Source organism: Rhinoraja longicauda, chromosome 7 (assembly GCF_053455715.1).
Source record: "Rhinoraja longicauda isolate Sanriku21f chromosome 7, sRhiLon1.1, whole genome shotgun sequence".
Taxonomy (NCBI): Eukaryota; Metazoa; Chordata; class Chondrichthyes; order Rajiformes; family Arhynchobatidae; genus Rhinoraja; species Rhinoraja longicauda.
The window spans coordinates 12592076-12616807 of NC_135959.1; the positions used below are offsets into that span (position 1 = coordinate 12592076).

A 24732-nucleotide genomic window follows, 5' to 3' on the forward strand; every position below is an offset into this window, starting at 1 on the left:
GAGATGAGAAAGTTTTTTTCCACACAGAGAGTGGTGAATCTGTGGAATTCTCTGCCACAGAGGGTAGTTGAGGCCAGTTCATTGGCTATATTTAAGAGGGAGTTAGATGTGGCCCTTGTGGCTAAAGGGATCAGGGGGTATGGAGAGAAGGCAGGTACGGGATACTGAGTTGGATGATCAGCCATGATCATATTGAATGGCGGTGCAGGCTCGAAGGGCCGAATGGCCTACTCCTGCACCTATTTTCTATGTTTCTATGTTTCTATGTCCAGGCAGATGAGATCAGTTTAACCAGGCATCCTGTCCAGCACAAAGACTGTGGGCTGAAGGGCCTGTTCTTGCGCTGTACTGTTCTGTGTTTCCTGCACTTCAGCCGCACCAAGAATCTAAGAGGTGGAATTAGGGGGAGGCCATTCAGCCCCTCGTGGTTGTTCTCCCATTCAGTAAGATGATGGGTGACCTTTTACCTCAATGGCACTTCCCTGCACTGATCCCATTTTCTTTGTTTCCCTTAACATCTGAAAATTGATGAGTCGAAAACAAATGACAGAGAAACACAGCGGGTCAGGCAGCATCAGTGGAGGGAAAGAGGACAGATGACATTTCAGGATGGGATCCTCCAATCTATTTCTCTCTGGACTGCACTTTTATTTTTTGCTAAAGATCTGCAGTCTCCTGAGTCCCAATCTAAAAATCTGTGCGTGGGTTTTCTCCAGTAGCTACGGTTTCCTCCTACATTCTAAAGACGTACAGGTCTGTCGGTTAATTGGCTTCAGTAAAAATTGTAAATTGTCCCTAGGGGGCAGGATAGTGCTAGTGTATGAGGATCGCTGGTCGGCGTGGACTCGGTGGGCCGAAGGACTGTTTTGCGCGCTGCATCTCTAAACTCTAAAAATTCCAAAGGTTCACTGGGTGAAGACATTTCTGCTAAAATGTCTTCTCACCTTTAATCTTGAGACCATGGACCTTTGTCCTATCCAAAGGGAGCATCGTTCCTGTACTTTCCTGTCAAAACCTGTAAGATGTTTGTACGTTTAAATGAAATCGTCTCTCCAGTTTATGATTACCGGTTAATTAATTTGATTGAATAGTCGCGTTGTTAGGCGTAGGAGGAGGGTGTTTGGCCCATTTAATTCATCAAAAGCCATCTCGGCAGTGTTCTCTCCCATGCCCAGCTAGTGCCAAAAGGTCATAAGGGATAAGAGTAGAAATTAGGCCATTCGGCCCATCAAGTCTACTCCACCATTCATTCATGACTGATAGCGGGACTGACATACGATGAAAGAATGGGTCGACTGGGCTTGTATTCACTGGAATTTAGAAGGATGAGATGTTTCTTATAGGAACGTATAAAATTCTTAAAAGATTGGACAGGCTAGATGCAGGAAAAATGTTCCCAATGTTGGGGGAGTCCAGAACCTGGGGTCACAGTTTAAGAATAAGGGGTAAGCCATTTAGGACTGAGATGAGGAAACGCTTTTCACACAGAGAGTTGTGAATCTGTGGAATTCTCTGCCACAGAAGGCAGTGGAGGCCAATTCACTGGATGTTTTTACAAGAGAGTTAGATTTAGCTCTTGGGGCTAAAGGAATGAAGGGATATCGGGGAAAAGGCAGGAATGATTTTAGATGATCAGACGTGATCATATTGAATGGTGGTGCTGGCTCGAAGGGGCGAATGGCCTACTCCTACACATATTTTCTGTGGTTCTATCTATCTCTCCCTCCTAATCCCATTTTCCCTTTCGCCTTAGACAATAGACAATAGGTGCAGGAGGAGGCCATTCGGCCCTTCGAGCCAGCACCGCCAATTAATGTGATCATGGCTGATCATTCTCAATCAGTACCCCGTTCCTGCCTTCTCCCCAAACCACCTGACGTCGCTATCCTTAAGAGCTCTATGAATGCATTCAGAGAATTGGCCTCCACTGCCTTCTGAGGCAGAGAATTCCACAGATTCACAACTCTCTGACTGAAAAAGTTTTTCCTCATCTCAGTTCTAAATGGCCTACCCCTTATTCTTAAACTGTGGCCCCTTGTTCTGGACTCCCCCAACATTGGGAACATGTTTCCTGCCTCTAACGTGTCCAACCCCTTAATAATCTTATACGTTTCAATAAGATCTCCTCTCATCCTTCTAAATTCCAGTGTATACAAGCCTAGTCGCTCCAGTCTTTCAACATATGAAAGTCCCGCCATTCCGGGAATTAATCTAGTAAACCTACGCTGCATGCCCTCAATAGCAAGAATATCCTTCCTCAAATTTGAAGACCAAAACTGCACACAGTATTCCAGGTGCGGTCTCACTAGGGCCCTGTACAACTGCAGAAGGACCTCTTTGCTCCTATACTCAACTCCTCTTGCAATGAAGGCCAAAATTCCATTGGCTTTCTTCACTGCCTGCTGTACCTGCATGCTTCCTTTCAGTGACTGATGCACTAGGACACCCAGATCTCGTTGTACGTCCCCTGTTCCTAACTTGACACCATTCAGATAATACTCTGCCTTCCTATTCTTACAACCAAAGTGGATAACCTCACACTTATCCACATTAAACTGCATCTGCCATGCATCCGCCCACTCACACAACCTGTCCAAGTCACCCTGCAACCTCATAGCATCTTCCTCACAGTTCACACTACCACCCAGCCTTCTCCCCATAACCTGTACTAATTAAGAATCGATCTATCTCTGCCTTAAAAATATCAGTTGAAAGCATGTGCCCTGTTGAAGGTGTTCATTGACTCTGCTTCAAATATCCACAGGCAGTGGTTCCAGATCGTAACTATACCCGGCATAAAATACATTTCTCTCTCGCTTGTCCACTGTTCATTTTGCCCGAGAGTCAAACTCTATCTCTGTCAGCCCTTAGTATATCTGAATGGTAGCAATGCCCCTGCATTTACTCTAACTTCTGATTCTCAGGTGGGAGGGGAGAGGGGTGGGATGGGGGTTGAGCGAAGTGTGGAAGGAAAGTGGCTCTGGCCACTGGTTACTATGGCAGGTTGCAGGGTCGATTTAGACTTGGGATGCACAGCGAGGAAGCAGGCCCTCTGTACAGATGTTGCCTGGGTTTCAGCACTTAAGCTACAGAGAGAGGTTGAACAGGTTGGGTCTTTATTCTTTGGAGCGTAGAAGGTTGAGGGGGGACTTGATAGAGGTTTTTAAAAATTTAAGAGGGACGGACAGAGTTGACGTGGGTAGGCTTTTCCCTTTGAGAGTGGGGAAGATTCCAACAAGGGGACATAGCTTCAGAATTGAGGGACAAAAGTTTAGGGGTAACATGAGGGGTAACTTCTTTACTCAGAGGGTGGTGGCTGTATGGAATGGGCTTCCGGTGGAAGTGGTGGAGGCAGGCTCGATTTTATTATTTAAGAGTAAATTGGATAGGTATATGGATAAGAGGGGATTGGAGGGTTATGGTCTGAGAGCAGGTAGATGAGACTAGGTCAGAGAGAGTGGTCGGCATGGACTGGTAGGGCCGAACAGGCCTGTTTCCGTGCTGTAGTTGTTATATGGTTATATGGTTATATGGTCAGCCGAGTCCGCGCCGACCAGCGATCTCTCTGCGCAATAAATAATACTATCCAACACACACTGGGGACAATTTTACAACTTACCAAAGCCAAGTAAACAAACAAACCTGTACATCTTTTTAGCTTGTGGGAAGAAACTGGAGCACCCGGAGAAAACCCACAAGGTCACAGGGGGAATGTGCAAAGTCCATGCAGACAGCACCCCTGGTCAGGATCAAACCCAGATTTCTGGCACTTTAAGGCAGCAACTCTACCGCTGCGCCACCGTGCCGGTTATTGAGTTTTTCCTTGTATGTTTCACCATGCGAGTGGTCAACATGGAGTGTAAAAAATGTGTGCCGCAGAATCTCACACTTATTCTTGAAAATACCAATAACGCTTCTGAGATTGCAGAGTTTTATCAACAGGAAAGTAGGAAGAGCAGAAAGCTGTTCAGACCTCGAATTCGTTTGTCATTTCATTAGATCGTAGCTAGTGTGTGTCTTAAATCCAATGAGCCAGCTCGGTGGTGTGACCTTTCCTATTCTTACTCATCAAAGATTCACCAATCTCAGTTTCAGTTTTGACATTTGATGCAGAGTTCCAGGTTGTGCCACACTGTGTGAAGAAAATAACACCTGACATCACTCCTGACCAGCCTTGCTCCATTTCCAACTACTTAAGAAAGTAAGAAATAGGAATTAGATTAGGTCTTATTGTATCTTAAGTCTGTTTTGCCATTCGGTAAGATCTTGGCCTCAACTTGACTTCCCTCCATGTTCCATGTTCATTCATTAGTCACTAGTCATCAGTCAATAGTTTCGTTTGTTGTTGCGTTTAGTTTATTAAACACACGGGCGGCACCCGTAGTCAGGATTCACCCCGGGTCTCTGGCGCTGTAAGACAACAACTCTACCACTGTGCTGTAAGACAACAACTCTACCACTGTGCTGTAAGACAACAACTCTACCACTGTGCTGTAAGACAACAACTCTACCACTGTGCTGTAAGACAACAACTCCACCACTGTGCTGTAAGACAACAACTCTACCACTGTGCTGTAAGACAACAACTCTACCACTGTGCTGTAAGACAACAACTCCACCACTGTGCCATCCCATTATTGCATCAACATTATTGCATCTCGTCCCTGATTGCAGTTCAGCATTGACCCGCAAAACATTTGCCTTGCAAGTAGGATTGAATGTTAGTTTAGCACGAAGACAGACACAAAAGGCTGGAGTAACTCAGCGGGTCAGGCAGCATCTCTGGAGAGAAGGAATGGGTGACGTTTCGGGTCGAGACCCTTCCACAGACTGAAGATTCAAGATTATCGGGCTGTGAAAATGGCAGAGGAGCATTTAAGAAGGGTCTCTGCCTGAAGCGTTACTTATTCCTTCTCTCCAGAGATGCTGCCTGACCCGCTGAGTTACTCCAGCTTTTTGTGTCTATCTTCGGTTTAAACCAGCATCTCCAGTTCCTTCCTACATAGTTTAGCATGACGGTTTCTGTTTACTTAAACATAATAAATTTGGTTGACAGTTCTTTGATTAAGCCAAGATGGTACATAGACAACGGGGATCACAAGCATATATGATGCACCTAGTAAACCAGCTCCTGTCCTCTGGCACAGATTATGTAGCAGAGTTATACGGTCATAAAACACAGAAATGGATGCAATGGCCCCCCATGTCTATGCTGACCAACAAGTACCCACCCAGGTGGCGCAGCGGTAGAGTTGCTGCCTTACAGCGAATGCAGCGCCGGAGACTCAGGTTCGATCCTGACTACGGGTGCCGTCTGTACGGAGTTTGTACATTCTCCCCGTGATCTGCGTGGGTTTTCTCCGAGATCTTCAGTTTCCTCCCACACTCCAAAGACGTACAGGTATGTAGGTTAATTGACTGGGTAAATGTAAAAATTGTCCCTAGTGTGTGTAGGACAGTGTTAGTGTGCGGGGATCGCTGGGCGGCGCGGACTCGGTGGGCCGAAGGGCCTGTTTCCACGCTGTATCTAAAATCAAAATCAAATCAAATTCTATTTACCAATATCGGTCTGTAGTTTTCTAAGCCATGGCAATCCAAGTATTCATCGAGATGCTTTTTAAATGTTGTGGGAGTACATCCTCTGCCATCTTCACAGGGGAAGCATTTGATAATCTTGAATCTCAGTGAGGGAAAACTTAGCTGGTGGAGTGGGCTATTGAGATAGACACACAGTGCTACAATAACTCAGCAGGTCAGGCAGCCTCTCTGGAGAGAAGGGATGGGTGACATTTCGGGTGGGGACACTTTGTCAGGCTGAAAGCAGGAGGTGAGATTTGGGGAAGATAAATAGAGCTACAATGCCAGGAACTGCAGATACTAGTTTACACCGAAGATAACGCCATTCGGCCCATCAAGTCTACTTGCTATTCAATCATGGCCGATCTATCTCTCCCTCCTAACGCCATTCTCCTGCCTTCTCCCCATAACCACTGACACCTGTACAAATCACATTTTCCATGATCTCCATCCCCTTTGAGGTCTCGTTTTCACACCTTACCTTCCTTATCTCTGTGTCTCCCTCTCCCCTGACTCTCAGTCTGAAGAAGGGCCTCGACCCGAAACGTCACCCATTCCTTCTATCCAGAGATGCTGCCCGTCCCTCTGAGTCACTCCAACATTTTGTGTCCATCTACATTCCCAGAAATTCTGATTTCCAAACGGTATAGAAGCATTATTGAGAACTGTTTGAGGAAATGGCATTGAAGAGGGAAATTAAAAAGGCTAATGTGAAAGACCTAATTGTTAAAATGGAGAACGTCTGGCACCATGGTAAAAGGGAGGGGACATTGAGAGAGATGAATTTCTTATCAGACTTTTTTCTATGAGGTTCAGGAGAGCAAGTCAGTTGCTGTACATATCTCCGCAAAAAGGTCCTTCTGCAGTTGTACAGGGCCCTAGTGAGACCGCACCTGGAGTACTGTGTGCAGTTTTGGTCTCCAAATTTGAGGAAGGATATTCTTGCTATTGAGGGCATGCAGCGTAGGTTCACTAGGTTAATTCCCAGAATGGCGGGACTATCATATGTTGAAAGACTGTAGTGACTAGGCTTGTATACACTGGAATTTAGAAGGATGAGAGGGGATCTTATCGAAACATATAGGATTATTAAGGGGTTGGACACGTTAGAGGCAGGAAACATGTTCCCAATGTTGGGGGAGTCCAGAACCAGGGGCCACAGTTTAAGAATAAGGGGTAGGCCATTTAGAACAGAGATGAGGAAAACCTTTTTCAGTCAGAGAGTTGTAAATCTGTGGAATTCTCTGCCTCAGAAGGCAGTGGAGGCCAATTCTCTGAATGCATTCAAGAGAGAGCTAGATAGAGCTCTTAAGGATAGCGGAGTCAGGGGGTATAGGGAGAAGGCAGGAACGAGCGTACTGATTGAGAATGATCAGCCATGATCACATTGAATGGTGGTGCTGGCTCGAAGGGCCGAATGGCCTACTCCTGCACCTATTGTCTATTGTCTATTGTCTAAAACCAGGACAGGCTGGAAAAGCCTCTGAAGAGATTTGAAAAATAAGAAGATATTTCCTTCCTACTGCATATCAATATACTTCTGTTTTAAGCAATAGGAATCTATTTTTAATTCCTATTGCTTAAAACAGAAGCGATGTTTTATGTTTTAAAACTATAAGAGTTTAACCTTAGCAAGGGATGCTTCGGGTGTAAGATGGAACGAGGTACTGGAACAGGTGGACGAGAAGTGGACAAGAGCCCTCAAGGTTGAGTTGTTAAACGTAGAACAGTACAGCACAGGAACAGGTTCCTTGGCAAACAACGCCTGCGCTGAAGATGATAGCCAAGACCATCTCCTGTCTGCCTGCACACAATCCATATCACTCCATTCCCTGCATATTCATGTCTAACCGAAGTCTCTTAAATGCCACTATCATTCCTGCCACCCCCCCACCACCACCACCCTCCGGCAGCATGTTCCAGGCACCCGCCACCCTCTGTGTAAAAAAAAAAACTTACCCTGGTCATCTCTTTAAATTTTGCCCCTCTCTCCATAACGCTATCCCCTCCAGTATATAATTATTCCAACCTAGGAAAAAGGTTCTGACTGTCTACCCTATCCATGCCTGTTATAATTTCTTGATTGGTACAGGTGTCAGAGGTTATGGGGAGAAGGCAGGAGAATGGGGTTAGGAGGGAGAGATAACCCATGATTGAATGGCGGAGTGGACTTGATGGGCCGAATGGCCTAATTCTACTCCTGTTCCTTATGACCTTATGAAATTTACCTTCACAACTAATTGTGGGTCTCCTTGAACTATAAACTACTTGATCTTGCCTCTTATAGAAACATATAAAATTCTTAAAGGATTGGACAGGCTAGATGCAGGAAGAATGTTCCCGATGTTGGGGGAGTCCAGAACCAGGGGTCACAGTTTAAGAATAAGGGGTAGGCCATTTAGTACTGAGATGAGGAAAAACATGTTCACTCAGAGAGTTGTGAATCTGTGGGATTTTCTGCCACAGAAGGCTGTGGAGGCCAATTCACTGGATGTTTTCAAGAGAGAGTTAGATTTAGCTCTTGGGGCTAACGGAATCAAGGGATATGGGGAGAAAGCAGGAACGGGGTACTGATTTTGGATGATGAGTCATGATCAATAGACATTAGACAATAGACAATAGGTGCAGGAGGAGGCCATTCGGCCCTTCGAGCCAGCACCGCCATTCAATGTGATCATGGCTGATCATTCTTAATCAGTACCCCGTTCCTGCCTTCTCCCCATGCCCCCTGACTCCGCTATCCTTAAGAGCTCTATCTAGCTCTCTCTTGAATGCATTCAGAGAATTGGCCTCCACTGCCTTCCGAGGCAGAGAATTCCACAGATTCACAACTCTCTGACTGAAAAAGTTTTTCCTTATCTCCGTTCTAAATGGCCTACCCCTTATTCTTAAACTGTGGCCCCTTGTTCTGGACTCCCTCAACATTGGGAACATGTTTCCTGCCTCGAACGTGTCCAACCCCTTAATAATCTTATACGTTTCGATAAGATCTCCTCTCATCCTTCTAAATTCCAGTGTATACAAGCCTAGTCGCATTGAATGGCGATGCTGGCTCGAAGGGCCGAATGTAATGGGGAACATTTTACTGAGAACACAGCAGAGAATCTACGATCCACAATGTGCAAATTGATCAGCAAACAGGAAGGGAGATGCTGCAAATTCCATATCTCCAAAGGTCAATTCATTTTACACTTGCTGGGTGAATCACATGCACACCTCACCTTCAACCTCGGCAATTTTTCTTGATGAGAAGTTTGCTGGAGTTGTGCACATACACCATTAAACTCACCGTAGAAAGTTAGAGTTCAACCGTGACAGTGGCAACTTCATTGCGATCGCTATGTGGAAAGAGTGCAGAGAAGATTTATGAAGATGTCATCAGGACTCCAGGGCCAGCGCCAATGGGAGAGATTGATGCACATTATATTCATATAAACATTAGAAATTGGAGCAGGAGTTAGTCAATCATCCCCTCCAGTCCCTCCTCTGTTTAACAAGCTGATGGCTGCTTTCATCTTGGTCCCAACTGCACTAAAAAAGGATCTGAAGGATAGAAAATTCTGAACAATTTGCTTGTTTTTTTCATATTTTTTTATGTTACTGATGCTGGGGACGAATACCAAATCTTACAATCTCCCTCGTTAAGGCCATTGCATGTATATTTATTTATCTGTACCTTCTCTGTAGCTGGAACACTATATTGTCCTCGTTCTTCAGGAAACGGGGCTTCCCCTCCGCCATTATAGATGAGGCTCTCACTAGGGTCTCTTCTACATCCCACAGCTCCGCTCTTGCTCCCCCTCCCCCCACTCGCAACAAGGACAGAATCCCCCTCGTTCTCACCTTCCACCCCACCAGCCAGCGGATCCAACAAATCATCCACCAACATTTCCGTCACCTACAACGGGACCCCACCACTGGCCACATCTTCCCATCCCCTCCCCTCTCTGCGTTCCGCAGAGACCGTTCCCTCCGTAACTCCATGGTCCACTCGTCCCTTCCTACCCAAACCACCCCAACCCCGGGCATTTTCCCATGCAACCGCACGAGATGCAACACCTGTCCCTTTACCTCCCCCCTCAACTCCATCCAAGGACCCAAACAGTCTTTCCAGGTGAGACAAAGGTTCACCTGCACCTCCTCCAACCTCATCTATTGCATCTCCTGCTCTAGATGTCAACTTATTTACATCGGCGAAACCAAACGCAGGCTCCGCAATCGCTTCGCTGAACACCTGCGCTCAGTCCGCATTAACCAAACTGATCTCCCGGTGGCCGAGCACTTCAATTCCCACTCCCATTCCCAGTCTGACCTTTCTGTCATGGGCCTCCTCCAGTGCCATAGTGAGGCCCACCGGAAATTGGAGGAACAGCACCTCATATTTCGCCTGGGCAGTTTGCAGCCCAGTGGTATGAACATCGACTTCTCCAACTTTAGATAGTTCCTCTGTCCCTCCCTTCCCCTCCCCCTTCCCAGATCTCCCTCTATCTTCCTGTCTCCACCTATATCCTTCCTTTGTCCCGCCCCCCTGACATCAGTCTGAAGAAGGGTCTCGTCCCGAAACGTCACCCATTCCTTCTCTCCCGAGATGCTGCCTGACCTGCTGAGTTACTCCAGCATTTTGTGAATAAATACCTTCGATTTGTACCAGCATCTGCAGTTATCTTCTTATACTATATTCTGCACTCTTGTTTATTATCTCTTTCGCACTACGTATGACATGGTTTGCCTGGGTTCAAGGTTACAAGGTCTCAAGGTCAATTTATTGTCACATGTACCAGTTCAGGTACAGTGAAATTTGAGTTACCACACAGCCGTACTACGTGAAAAGCAACAAGATACACAACCACTTAAAAGTTAGCATTCATAGCAAGAGGATTTGAGTATAGGAGCAGGGAGGTTCTGCTGCAGTTGTACAGGGCTTTGGTGAGACCGCACCTGGAGTATTGTCTACAGTTTTGGTCTCCTAATCTGAGGAAAGACATTCTAGCCTTAGAGGGAGTACAGAGAAGGTTCACCAGATTGATCCCTGGGATGGCAGGACTTTCATATGAAGAAAGACTGGATAGACTAGGCTTATACTCACTGGAATTTAGAAGACTGAGGGGGGATCTTATAGAAACATATAAAATTCCTAAGGGGTTGGAGAGGCTAGATGCAGGAAGATTGTTCCCGATGTTGGGGAAGTCCAGAACCAGGGGTCACAGCTTAAGGATAAGGGGGAAGTCTTTTAGGACGGAGATGAGAAAACATTTCTTCACACAGAGAGTGGTGAGTGTGTGGAATTCTCTGCCACAGAAGGTAGTTGAGGCCAGTTCATTGGCTATATTTAAGAGGGAGTTAGATGTGGCCCTTGTGGCTAAAGGGATCAGGGGGTATGGAGAGAAGGCAGGTACAGGATACTGAGTTGGATGATCAGCCATGATCATATTGAATGGCGGTGCAGGCTCGAAAGGCCAAATGGCCTAGTCCTGCACCTATTTTCTATGTTTCTATGTTTCTATGTCCAGGCAGATGAGATCAGTTTAACCAGGCATCCTGTCCAGCACAAAGACTGTGGGCTGAAGGGCCTGTTCTTGCGCTGTACTGTTCTGTGTTTCCTGCACTTCATCCACCACATTCCTCACTGTCAATCTTCTTCCTCTCTGCATGAATAAAACATTTTTCACGCTATCTCAGTACCCTCAACTGTAGCTTCGTACATGTTACGATAATAAACCAATACCAATATTCAAAAGATGTGTCTCGACCTGAAACGTCACCTATTCCTATTCTCCAGAGATGCTGCCTGATCCACTCAGCTACTCCAGCTTGTTTTCTCTATCATTAGTGTAAACCAGCATTTGCAGTTCCTTGCTATACCTACCAATATTTACCTACCTCTTCCCCATAATACTTGGCTGCTCAAAAAAAACAGCTGTCTTTGCCCTGAATATATTCAATGACTTGGTCTCCACAATTCTCAAGGATAGAGAAATCACGGAATTAGCTCCTTTTTCTTCTGATTTAAATTTGTGGACATGGATTAACATAGCTAAAAAGGATGAACAGTAACTGAAAAGACATAGCCAGCAAAATCACAACTAAAAACGTGGTTAACAGTAAAACAGAGAAAACTATATTAATTTATTATAGATAAGCGTAGGAAGGAACTGCAGATGCTGATTTACACCGAGGTTGGACACAAAATACGGCAGTAACTCACAGCATGTCTGGAGAGAAGGAATGGGTGACGTTTTGCGTCGAGACCCTTCTTCAGACTGAGAGTCAGGAGAGAGGGAGTCTAGAGAGAGAGAAAGTTAAGGTGTGAAAAGGTCAGATGAAAGAAGAATAAGGAAATGTAGATAGACACAAAAAGCTGGAGTAACTCAGCGGGCCAGGCAGCATCTCTGGAGAGAGGCTTCTTCTTCAGAAGGGTCTCGACCCGAAACATCAGCCATTCCTTCTCTCCGAAGATGCTACCTGTCTCGCTGAGTTACTCCAGCTTTTGGGTCTATAGACAATAGACAATAGGTGCAGGAGGAGGCCATTCGGCCCTTCGAGCCAACATCAATGATCATGGCTGATCATTCTCAATCAATACCCCGTTCCTGCCTTCTCCCCATACCCCCTGACTCCGCTATCCTTAAGAGCTCTATCTAGCTCTCTCTTGAATGCATTCAGAGAATTGGCCTCCACTGCCTTCTGAAGCAGAGAATTCCACAGATTCACAACTCTCTGACTGAAAAAGTTTTTCCTCATTTCAGTTCTAAATGGCCTACCCCTTATTCTTAAACTGTGGCATCTTGTTCTGGACTCCCCCAACATTGGGAACATGTTTCCTGACTCTAACGTGTCCAACCCCTTAATAATCTTATACGTTTCGATAAGATCTCCTCTCATCCTTCTAAATTCCAGTGTATACAAGCCTAGTCGCTCCAATTATCTTCGGTTTAATCCGGCATCTGCAGTTCCTTCCTACACATAAGGAAATGTAGAATGGTTCATTGTTAGCTGAGGGGAAGGTGACAATCTGGAATGGCTGGATCGGTAATCGAGCTATCATTGAGCTATCAAAATCACAAACGACATTCTCCTCTCCTCCGACGCTGGCAACCTCAACATCCTCATCCTACTTGACCTCAGCGCCGCCTTTGACACCATAAATCACTCCATTCTCCTCACCCGACTTGAAACCTCCCTTAACATCACCGGCACAGCCCTATCCTCGTTCAAATCTTACCTCTCTGACAGACACCAGTTCATCTCCATTAACAACTGTAAATCCCCCACCTCTCCCCTCCCCCAAGGTGTCCCCCAAGGCTCAGTCCTTGGCCCCCTCCTCTTCATCCTCTACCTGTTCCCCCTTGGTCAATTAATCCGCCGTCATGGTCTCAACTTCCACTGCTTCGCCGATGATATCCAGCTCCTCATCTCCACCAAGTCAATCTCCCCCACCACACTCTCTACACTGACAAACTGCATTACTGAAATAAAATCTTGGCTTCAATCAAACTTCCTCAAACTCAATTGCAACAAATCTGAAATCATCATCATTGGTCCAAAAACGCTCACCAAATCCACCCAAAACCTCATCCTCAACATTGATGGTCTCCCAGTATCCACCTCACCTCACATCCGGAATCTTGGAATCATCCTTGATCAAACCCTCTCCTTCGACAAACACATCAAACACATCACAAAGACAGCCTTCTTCCACCTCAAAAACATTGCCCGTCTCCGTCCATCCCTCTCCTCCACAGCAGCAGAAACCCTCATCCACGCCTTCATCACCTCCCGTCTGGACTACTGCAACAGCCTCCTCTATGGCGCACCCTCAAAAATCATCAATAAACTTCAATACATTCAAAACTCCGCTGCCCGTCTACTCACACACACCTCGATCCGTGACCATATCACCCCCGTCCTTTATAAACTCCACTGGCTCCCCATCCCCTAGAGAATCCAGTACAAAATCCTCCTCATAACCTACAAAGCCCTCCATAACCTGGCCCCATCCTACCTGACCGACTTCCTCCACAGGCACACTCCCACCTGCACCCTCCGCTCTGCCGCTGCCAATCTCCTATCCCCCCACATCCGGACTAAACTCAGATCCTGGGGGGACAGGGCTTTCTCCATCGCTGCTCCCACCCTATGGAACTCACTACCCCAAACCGTTAGAGACTCCCCCACACTCACCACATTCAAAACATCGCTGAAGTCTCACCTGTTCAGTACTGCCTTCAACCACTGAAGGTCACCTCACCTTCTGTCTCCTTTCTCTGTTCATTTATTTATTTACTTATTTATCTATTTATTCATTTCCCTATGTTCTCAAAATCTCTGTAAAGCGTCTTTGAGTATATGAAAAGCGCTATATAAATAAAATGTATTATTATTATTATTATTATTGATCCATTAGCTTCCATCTAGTTTTGCTCAGAGTTGGGTCGGCTTTCTTTGATCACATCTAGCCAGGAAAAGTTCAAGTCGATGTGAATATCTTGCAACATACTCAAAACATAATGGTGCTTGCCGTACCAGTGCACATTGAGAGCCCTTGGTAATATTAAGGAGAGCATGCATCCTTCGTATAGTTATTGCTGGCCCATTATTCAATCCAAAGTCCCCCTAAGACCCTGCAATGTGACTCGGTTTAATGAGCACCAAAAAATTGTTTCTGGGTCATTAATCTCTTAAGTGGACGTTCCCCAAGGGTTACGATAAATATTATGCCGTGAAATATTAAATATAATACATTAGAGATTATTTAAAAGATAGCAGTAGCAGGGGAAAGCTTTCATTTTTTAATGTTGTATTCATAAAGCTCTTTGCAAGCAGGGCTAAATTAATGAACTGATAATTATTCTTTGCATGATATCAGTGCTACAAGAAGGGTAGCTTTCAACAGTCAGGGGATGAAGTCGCTGTGGTCTTTTGCTTGTGCTAATGGTACTCCCAGAAGAAATGGGAATGCTTGCTCAAGTTCACAAATTATAGGAGCAGAATTAGACCATTCGGCCCATCGAGTCTACTCCACCATTCAATCTTGGCTGATCCCTGCCTCATAATCCCATTTTCCTTCCTTCTCCCCATAACCCTTGACACCTGTTCTAATCGAGAATTTGTCTCTCTCTGTCTTAAAAATATCCACTGACTTGGTCTCCACAGCCCTCTGTGGCAAAAAGTTCCACAGATTAACTACTCTCTGACTCAAGAAGTTCCTCCTCACCTCCTTTCTAAAAGAGCGGCCTTTAATTCTGAGGCTATGACCTCTGGTCCCAGACTCTCCCACCAGTGGAAACTTCCTTTCCACATCCACTCTATCTATGCCTTTCATTATTCTCCAAGTCTAGCGAGTACAGGCCCAGTGCTGTCAAACGCTCACCATATGCTAACCCGCTCATTCCTGGAATCACTCTACTAAACCTCCTCTGGGCCCTCTCCAGAGCCAGCACATCCTTCCTCGGATATGGGACCTACATTTGCTCACAGTACTCCAAATGCGGCCTGACCAATGCCTTATAGAGCCTCAGCATTACATCTCCATTTTTGTATTCCAGTCCTCTTGATATAAATGGTGTAAACCATCTTTGATGTAAACCAGCATCTGCAGTTTCTTGTGTAGGAAGGAACTGCAGATGCTGATTTAAACCGAAGATAGACACAAAAAGCTGGAGTAACTCAGCAGGACAGACAGCATCTCTGGAGAGAAGGAATGGGTGATGTTTCGGGTTGGGTTCTTCAGTCTGAAGCTGAGTTACTCCAGCTTTTTGTGTCTATCTGCATTAAAAATTTGCCTTCCTTACTGCCGATTCGACTTGCAAATTAACTTTTTGGGAGTTCTGCACCAGCACTCCCAAGTCCCTTTACACCTCCGATTTCAGGATTCTCTCTCCATTTAGAAAATAATCTACGCGTTTATTCTTATTACCAAAATGCATGACTCTGCACTTTGCTACACTGAATTTCATTTGCCACTTCTCTGCCCCCTCTCCTAATCTGGCCACGTCCTTGCTTCCACCACACTGCCTGCCCCTCCACCTATCTTACCATCATCTGCAAACTTGGACACAAAGCCTTCAATCCACTTATCCAAGTCATAGAGTCATGGAGTCATGCAGCACAGAAACAGGCTCTTTGGCCCAGCTTGCCTCTGCCGACCAAGGTGCCTCATCTACACTAGTCCCACCTTCCCACATATGGCCCGTATCCCCCTAAACTTTTCCTATCCATGTACCTGTCCAAAAGTCTTTTGAATGTTGTTATAGTTTCTGCCTGAACCACCTCCTCTGGCTACACGTTCCATATACCCACCACCCTCTGTGTAAAATGGTTGCCCCTCAGATTAAATCTTAAATCTTTATTAAATCTTTAATATTAAATCTATTAAATCTTTAAATCTTTCCGCTGTCGCCTTAAAGCTATGTCCTGTAGTTCTCGATTCCCCTACTCTGGGCAAGAGACTCAGTGTGTCCATCCGAACTATTTCTATCGTGATTTTTTATACTTCTATAAGATAACCCCTCTTCCTCCTGCGCTCCAAGGAATAATCCCAGCCTGCTCAACCTCTCCCTATAGCTCAGGCCCTCGAGCACTGGCAAAACCCTCGTAAATCTTCTCTGCATCCTTTCCAACTTGACGACATTCTTTGATGCCTTTCCCTTATAGTCTGTTGCACCAGTGTTGAAATGTGAAAACTCCTCCCTTATTCTTAGCTCCTGTCATTATGCCTGTGTGCATGAACACCTTCCCTCAGCACACAAGAAGATAGACACAAAATGCTGGAGTAACTCAACGGGACAGGCAGCATCTCTGGAGGGAAGAAATGGGTGACGTTTCGGATCGAGACCTTTCTTCGGACTCGACCCGAGACGTCGCCCATGCCTTCTCTCCAGAGATGTTGCCTGTCCCGCTGAGTTATTCCAGCATTTTGTGTCTTTCTTTGAGGTGAACCAGCATCTGCAGTTTCTTATGTAGGAAGGAACTGCAGATGCTGGTTTAAACCTAAGATAGACACAAAAAGCTGGAGTAACTCAGCAGGACAGACAGCATCTCTGGAGAGAAGGAATGGGCGACGTTTCGGGTTGGGTTCTTCAGTCTGAAGCTGAGTTACTCCAGCTTTTTGTGTCTATCTGCAGTTTCTTCCCACACATTCCCACAGCGTACATTTTGACTGAATCTACTTTGCCAATGCTCTCCCATTATCTTATGTGACGTCCACTGAGGTTTTATTTATCCTGATGACAGAGATTGCTTGGATGTTGATCATGCTCAAGGCCAGGAGATATTTTGGGGCTCCAGGGAAATCAAGGGAGACAGTAAATTAGAGATGAGGCAAAGGTTCAGCCATGGTATTTTTAACCCGGGGTCAGTTCAGGAGGTCGACAACTTACCCTGGTTCTATTTTATATCTTCACTGAAAATCTGGCAAGATGGTACCAGAGTGTGGTGAGTCTTTGCTTGATGGCCCCCGAAGAGGGTCTACTATCATCCCATATAATCGCACTACCACCTCTTTTCTACCTCAAAACCTAGAACTATATGATAGTAACATAGAAACATAGAAAATAGGTGCAGGAGTAGGCCATTCGGCCCTTCGAGCCTGCACCGCCATTCAATATGATCATGGCTGATCATCCAGCTCAGTAGCCTGTACCTGCCTTCTCTCCATACCCCCTGATCCCTTTAGCCACAAGGGCCACATCTAACTCCCTCTTAAATATAGCCAATGAACTGGCCTCAACTACCTTCTGTGGCAGAGAATTCCACAGACTCACCACTCTCTGTGTGAAGAAATGTTTTCTCATCTCGGTCCTAAAAGACTTCCCCCTTATCCTTAAGCTGTGACCCCTGGTATATGATGTACTCTGTATCTTCTGCCTCAGAAGAAATCTATTTTTTTAACTCTATTATCGTTGCACTCTTTTGTTTCTTTTACTACTTTTACTTTTTACTTCTTTCTACTTTTACTGTATGATTGTGCTCATGTATAATTACAGTATGATTTGGCTGGATTGCATGCAAAGCTAGGCCTTTCACTGTAACTAGGTACAGGTGACAATACAGTTACTGTTGAAAGTCACTGCTGATCTTAAGGTCATAAGTGATAGACAATAGACAATAGGTGCAGGAGGAGGCCATTCGGCCCTTCGAGCCAGCACCGCCATTCAATGTGATCATGGCTGATCTTTCTCAATCAGTACCCCGTTCCTGCCTTCTCCCCATACCCCCTGACTCCGCTATTCTTAAGAGCTCCATCTAGCTCTCTTTTGAATGCATTCAGAGAATTGGCCTCCACTGCCTTCTGAGGCAGAGAATTCCACAGATTCACAACTCTCTGACTCAAAAAGATTTTCCTCATCTCAGTTCTAAATGGTCTACCCCTTATTCTTAAACTGTGGCTACTTGTTCTGGACTCCCCCAAAATTGGGAACATGTTTCCCGCCTCTAACGTGTCCAACCCCTTAAAAATCTTCTACTTTTCGATAAGATCCCCTCTCATCCTTCTAAATTCCAGTGTATACAAGCCTAGTCGCTCTAGTCTTTCAACATATGACAGTCCCGCCATTCCGGGAATTAACCTAGTAAAACTACGCTGCACGCCCTCAATAGCAAGAATATCCTTCCTCAAATTTGGAGACCAAAACTGCACACAGTACTCCAGGTGCGGTCTCACTAGGGCACCCTACAACTGCAGAAGAACCTCTTTGCTCCTATACTCAACTCCTCTTGTTATGAAGGCCAACATTCCATTGGCTTTCTTCACTGCCTGCTGTACCTGCATGCTTCCTTTCAGTGACTGATGCACTAGGACACCCAGATCTCGTTGTACGTCCCCTTTTCCTAACTTGATACCATTCAGATAATACTCTGCCTTCCTATTCTTACCACCAAAGTGGATAACCTCACATTTATCCACATTAAACTGCATCTGCCATGTATCCGCCCACTCACACAACCTGTCCAAGTCACCCTGCAACCTCGTAGCATCTTCCTCACAGTTCACACTACCACCCAGCTTTGTATCATCTGCAAATTTGCTAATGGTAAATTTGCTTATAGCCGTCCCTTTGCTATTCCTATTGTACTTGAGTTTGGCCTGATTGTACTTATGTGCAGCTTTGATTGGATAGCTTGCAAAGCAAAGCCTTTCCACTGCACCTCGGCTACCCGTGACAGCAGTAAAGGGCGCTTTTAAGGCGACTGCCGGCGACTAGGCTGTCGCTGAACGTTTGCCGGGGTGTCGCGTGCATGATCGTGAGGAGTCTTCAATGAATCGTAGTGGATCTCGACGCGTCGCGGAAACATTTTCCAGATAGAAATTTCTCGGCGACAGCTGGCTTGTCGCCAGGTATCGTAGTTTATTGCGGCCGCTGTCACACGCTGTCCCCGGGTTTGCTAGGTTGTCGCAGATGCATTCAGAAGCACGTAATATTAAATTAAGAAAAGGCATTTGAAGATACCAGAAGATAGTTTTGTTTAACCAATTTATTTACCGTCGGGACATTTGACAGGTAGATTGGAGACGGTCAGGTAAGTGTGGGAATTTCGCGATGTTTCCGAAGACGGTATAATCCCTTAGCCGGGTGCTAGTTTGACAAAAAAAAGTAACTTGTATCGACCTGACTCGGCATTGTCGTGGTCGTTGTCGTAGGGTAAAAGAAAATGTTGGCGATCTGCTACGACTTCGACAGTCGCCGGCAGTCGCCTTACTGGGGCAGACCCGTAAACCTAAACGTCAACCTAGGCCCAACCCCAGATGTCCCTCTCGGTGTTGTAAACCTCCTCAGCAAACACGACTGACCTGCCTGTTCTGTTTGCACACCCAGGTGGACGCCCACGGAAACATCCTGCTCTCGACCCTGGAGATCCACAACGAAGTCGCGGCGACGGAGGTGATGACAAGCGTGACGGAGACGAGGAACTCGGTGATGTCCTTCGACAACTCAGGAATCCAGTACCGCAAGCAAAGCACAGCCCGTGTAGGACTGGGCCGCAGCACGCCCGATAGAAACGCTACCCAGGCTAAAAAGAACCGCTTGCGCAGAAGGTCCTCCCAGCTGAAAATCAAAATCCCAAATCTGACTGACGTTAACGCCATAGACAGATGGTCAAGGATAGTATTTCCAGTCATTTTTTCCCTCTTCAACTTGATCTACTGGCTCTACTACGTGAACTGATGCCGAGGCACCACCTACAAAAGGGTTCTGTGGACTCCGCTCAGTGTTAAACCGGATGAAGCGACTTGCCAAAAGTCATCGTAGGGTTTGCGGAATGCGGCGTCACGGCCAAGTGAATCATTTTTGCAGCAGAACAACAAACAAACAAAAAAGATGTGACCACGCGAAAAGGGGGAAACAAAATATTCAACAACAACAACAACAACAACAACAACAAAAAGACTATAAGGGGGGGAAAAATGAAGAAAAAAAAAGGATGATATCCTCAGAGAGAGAAAGATAACGAGAATGACATTTCTAGCCTTGAAACAGCCCATCATACTTTGCATGATACCATGTCACCTAAACAATGAGTTATCTGCCATGTACACTAGGAATTGTAAAAATTAGTAATTGTTTGGATCTTGCAAGAGTTGCTTTTTCTTGAAGCTGTCTTTTTCAGCTATTTCTAAATACAATGGTCACGGCTGGTTAATATTACAATATTTAGTTATTTCCCACAGCGTTCTGCAGCATAATATTTCAATGTGGGACCTTGCAGTATTCTTCTCAGTACATGATACAGGATGATTGCTGTATTAATTTGGCAGTGAATGACATTAAGTGATTCCATCATTTTACACTCTGTATAGTTATCATGGATAATTTATTCATGGGCAGAATTTTTTGGGGATTAGTTGCTATTCACGATTAGGCACTGTGTAAATATACTAGTTAAAAAAAAATACCAACTTTTCATTTTATTTCCATTTTCCAAAACACGTATGGTAACTTCTGTAGTTTGCTCAGTGGTAACTTCATGAACATTCCTGCATACTGTTTGAATTCTTTGATGTTCCATTTAAAAAAAAAAAAAATGTAAAAAAAAATTAATAAAATTGGTTATAAATGGTTTACAGAGCAGCATTGTGAGGCTAAGAATTAATCGAGTGGTTAAATTTTCCAAAGTTACACCACTGAGATTCCTTTCACAGTCCGTGTGTCCACTCTTCATCAGTGACTATTTTAGGATCATCTTTCTATGGTCTTGGGTTGCAAGAGGATAATCAAAGTACCAGGAATGAATACAACTGATCAGGCAGCAGGTATTTCTTAGATTGCATCAGCTGGTACCATTTCTGTGGCCAGAAATATACTGAAGAGGATTTCGTCGGTTGTGTAGAACCAAATGTGGGCGGCACAGTGGTGCAGCGGTAGAGTGGCTGCTTTACAGCGCCAGAGGCCTAGGTTCGATCCCGACTACGGGTGCTGTCTGCATGGAGTTTGTACCTTCTCCCCGTGACCGTGTGGGTTTTCTCCGGGTGCTCCGGTTTTCTCCCACACACCAGAGACGTGCAGACTTGTAGGCTAATTGTCTTCGGCAAAAATTGTAAATTTCCCCTCGTGTGTAGGGTAGTGGCAGTGTACGGGGATCGCTGGTCAGCGCGGACTCGATGGGCCGAAGGGCCTGACTTTGCGCTGTCTCTCCAAACTAAACTCAACCAATAATCACATCGTGCTTACAGCAAGGACTTTCAGCCCCACCGCACAGTCCGATATGTACGGTCTAACTGAATTAGACTAAAGCAAAATACTTGGTGTAAATCAGAAATATAAGCGATCCCCCAGGTTATGGCAGGGTTCCGTTCCTGAGAAACGTTCCTCCCCCGATCCTTCTCACAAGTCGGAATTGAACAAAAACAGTACGTGAGAAGATCACAGAAACAGCTGTGACGGGAAATTGGGCAGAGTTGACTCAGGGAGTGAGCGAGTGAGTCTGCCTAATACTCGTGTGTATGCATGGTGCGTACATAGGTCCGGCACTCGTAACGCAGGAGGATCCACAGGAGGAACAGGGAAATCAGTAAATAATGGAAATGTTCAGCTGATCAGACAGTATCTGCACAGCGAGAAACAAGCTAATGTTTTGGCCAATCACCTCTCGTCAGAAATGGAAATGGTTCAAAGTGGAGCACGTTTTAAGTTACAAAAGAAAGAGGGAAGACTGCAGTGAACACAATGGAAAGTTTGTTCTAGGGTGGAAAGTGAGAGAGATTATAGTCATAGGGTGATATATAGGGCAGACACAGGTCCTTCAGCACTACCTGTCCATGCTGACCAAGATGCCTCATCTGAGATAGTCCCACTTACCAGCAATTAGCCGATATCCCTCTCAATTTTTTCCTATACCCGTATTTGTCTAAATATCTTTTAAATATTGTTATTGTACTTTCCTCAACTACTTACTGTAGTAGCACATTCCATATAACCACTACCCCTTGAGTAAAAAAGATGCCCCTCAAGTTTAAACCACTCCCTACAGTTCTCAATAGCCCGAGCAAATGGCAAATACAGATGCTGGTAATTTTCTATATTTATTCCCTTTCCCTTATTTACACCTTTTATCTTCCCCGATCACCGAGATTGATTGTCCCATTCCGCATGGGATCTTTCCTGCCTTCAATATTAGCACAAATTTCCATTTTACTTGCATAAACTCCCCCTTTTCTCCTGTATCTTGTTTTAGTTTGAAGATGCAGGATGGAAACAATAGACTATAGACAATAGGTGCAGGGGGAGGCCATTCGGCCCTTCGAGCCGAAACATGCCCTGTGGCCCACCGAGTCCACGCCGGTCATCGATTACCCTTTCATACTAATTCTGTGTTATCCCACTTTCTCCTCCTCTCCCTACATATTAGGGGGCAATTTACAGAGACCAATTAACCTACAAACCCACACGCCTTTGTGATTATGGGTGGAAGCTGGAACACCTGGAGGAAACCCAGGTGGTCACATAGAAACATAGAGGCCATTCGGCCCTTTGAGCCGGCACCGCCATTCAATATGATCACGGCCGATCATCCAAAATCAGTACCACGTTCCAGCTTTTTCCCCATATCCCTCGATTCCCTTAACCCTAAGAGCTAAATCTAACTCTCTCTTGAAAGCTTCACAGGGAGAACATCCAAACTCCATACATACTGCCAACACCCGAGGTCTGGATTGAACCTGGGTCTCTGGCGCTGTAAGCCGGCAACTTTACCGCTGCGCCACCGTGCCGGCCTAACTTGACTAAAGACTTTGACCGAGAAGCAAGGTTTATGCTGCAGGCCCTTGGAGCTCATCAATTACCTGTATCCAATGAGCAACAGAAAACTAGATGTGAAAGCACGGGTGACAATCTGTGCCAATTTATCCCCCCGTTTGATTCAAATGGATAGAAATCGTAATGTGATCCTCTGTCCCCTGATTCTCCTGCATCAGTCGCTCACGTCTCTGTGGGTCATTTAATTATTTTTATCTTCCACATTTATGCTTCTTAATTGTGACTGTGTGATAATTAGTGCTAGACTTTAGCACCAGCTTTTCGCTGGGAGAGTGCCAGGCGTGCTTACTATGCTCGATGGTGATTATAAATTGAGCATTCTAATCCCAATCATCGAAGCGGCATTGCTAGTGCAATGTGGGAGCAACACCTATTCAAGCGAGGGCGAGAGCAAAATGTTGCAGATGCCGGAATCTGAAATAAAAATAACAAAACATAATAATAATAATAATAATAATAATATTCGTTTATTGTCATTGCAACGAGTACAACGAAATTAAAAAATAGCCAATCCTGACGGTGCGTAAAAACATATATGCAATAAATGCAAAAACAAATAAATACAATTATATTAAGTACAAAAGTTTTAACAGTGTTGCCTAGTGCAGAAGGTAGTGTTCAGTTCTCGTATGGCCCTGGGGTAAAAACTGTTCTTAAGTCTGTTTGTTCGGGATTTGATCGACCTGAAACGTCGACCAGAGGGCAGATGAACAAACAGACGGTGGCCGGGGTGGGATGGATCTTTTATTATTTTGCCTGCTCTACTGAGGCAGCGTAGGCTGAACAGGTGCTCCAGGGAGGGCAGTGAGCAGCCGATGATCTTCTGGGCCGTCGTGATGACCCTCTGAAGGGCCTTCCTGTCCTTTTCTGAGCAGCTGGCATACCATGTGGTTATACAGTATGCCAGCACACTCTCGATGGAGCAGCGATAGAAGGACATCATGAGCTTCTCCTGCAGGTTGGTTTTCCTGAGGATCCTCAGGAAGTGGAGTCTCTGCTGTGCCTTCTTCACTGTGGTGATGGTGTTGGTAGACCAGGTAAGATCCTCTGCGATGTGCGTACCCAGGAACCTGAAAGCGGGTACCCTTTCCACACAGACCCCATTGATGTAGAGTGGGTCGTATTCTGCACTGGTTTTCCTGAAGTCAATTATAAGTTCCTTTGTTTTGGAGGAGTTCAGGACCAGATTGTTCACTGAACACCATGCTGCCAGCCTTTGGATTTCATCCCTGTAGGCTGTCTCATCTCCTCCTGAGATGAGTCCAACCACAGTCGTGTCATCCGCGAACTTGATGATGGTGTTGGTGGGATGGGTGGGGGCGCAGTCGTGAGTGTAGAGGGAGTAAAGGATGGGGCTCAACACACAGCCCTGTGGTGAGCCGGTGCTCAGTGTAATGGTGGAGGAGAGGTGAGGGCCTATTTTGACGGTCTGGGGGCTCGAAGTAACAGAAGAGAGGCCACAAAGGGAGAAACAGAGCTAACATTTCATCATGTCCTGACGTCAGAACATTAACTTTGTAATGTATGGCTTTACACCTGCACCTTGTCTACTTCTTAAAATCCACACATGTTACAGACTGGTGACAAAATGGTTAAAGGAAACTTGGTAAATCTTTGCTGCATTCTCTTTCTCTGAATGGAGAGTTTGGCTCAGCTGGAGTCCCCTTTGTGACAAGGGAGACCGGGGGAAGATTGAATTGAGGTGTATAAGTTATGGGAGACCTAATCAGCACAGACACAAAGGGCACTGGTCTCTTGACATAGAGGTCAGTAACTAAGATTCAGTGAATTGGAGCAAATGCCCTCCTGGTGTTCATCAATGTTGCTGAAATGGAGATGGTCGAGAGCTTCAGGTTCCTAGGTGTAAATATCACAAATAGCTTGTTCTGGTCTAATCACAATG

The 24732-nt window shown here is 45.5% G+C and overlaps 1 protein-coding gene across 6 annotated transcripts in view; it reads left to right on the forward strand.

Moving 5' to 3' along the window:
- Positions 1–20634, forward strand: part of gabrb3 (gamma-aminobutyric acid type A receptor subunit beta3) — a 649138-nt gene extending 628504 nt beyond the window's left edge. For all 6 annotated transcript variants that reach the window (XM_078402114.1, XM_078402113.1, XM_078402116.1 and 3 more), the window contains one exon: positions 19392–20634. In XM_078402114.1, coding sequence (XP_078258240.1) covers positions 19392–19742 — 351 coding nt within the window. In that variant the 3' untranslated portion in view covers positions 19743–20634. The remainder of the gene's footprint in view (positions 1–19391) is intronic.
- The last annotated feature ends 4098 nt before the right edge of the window (positions 20635–24732 follow it).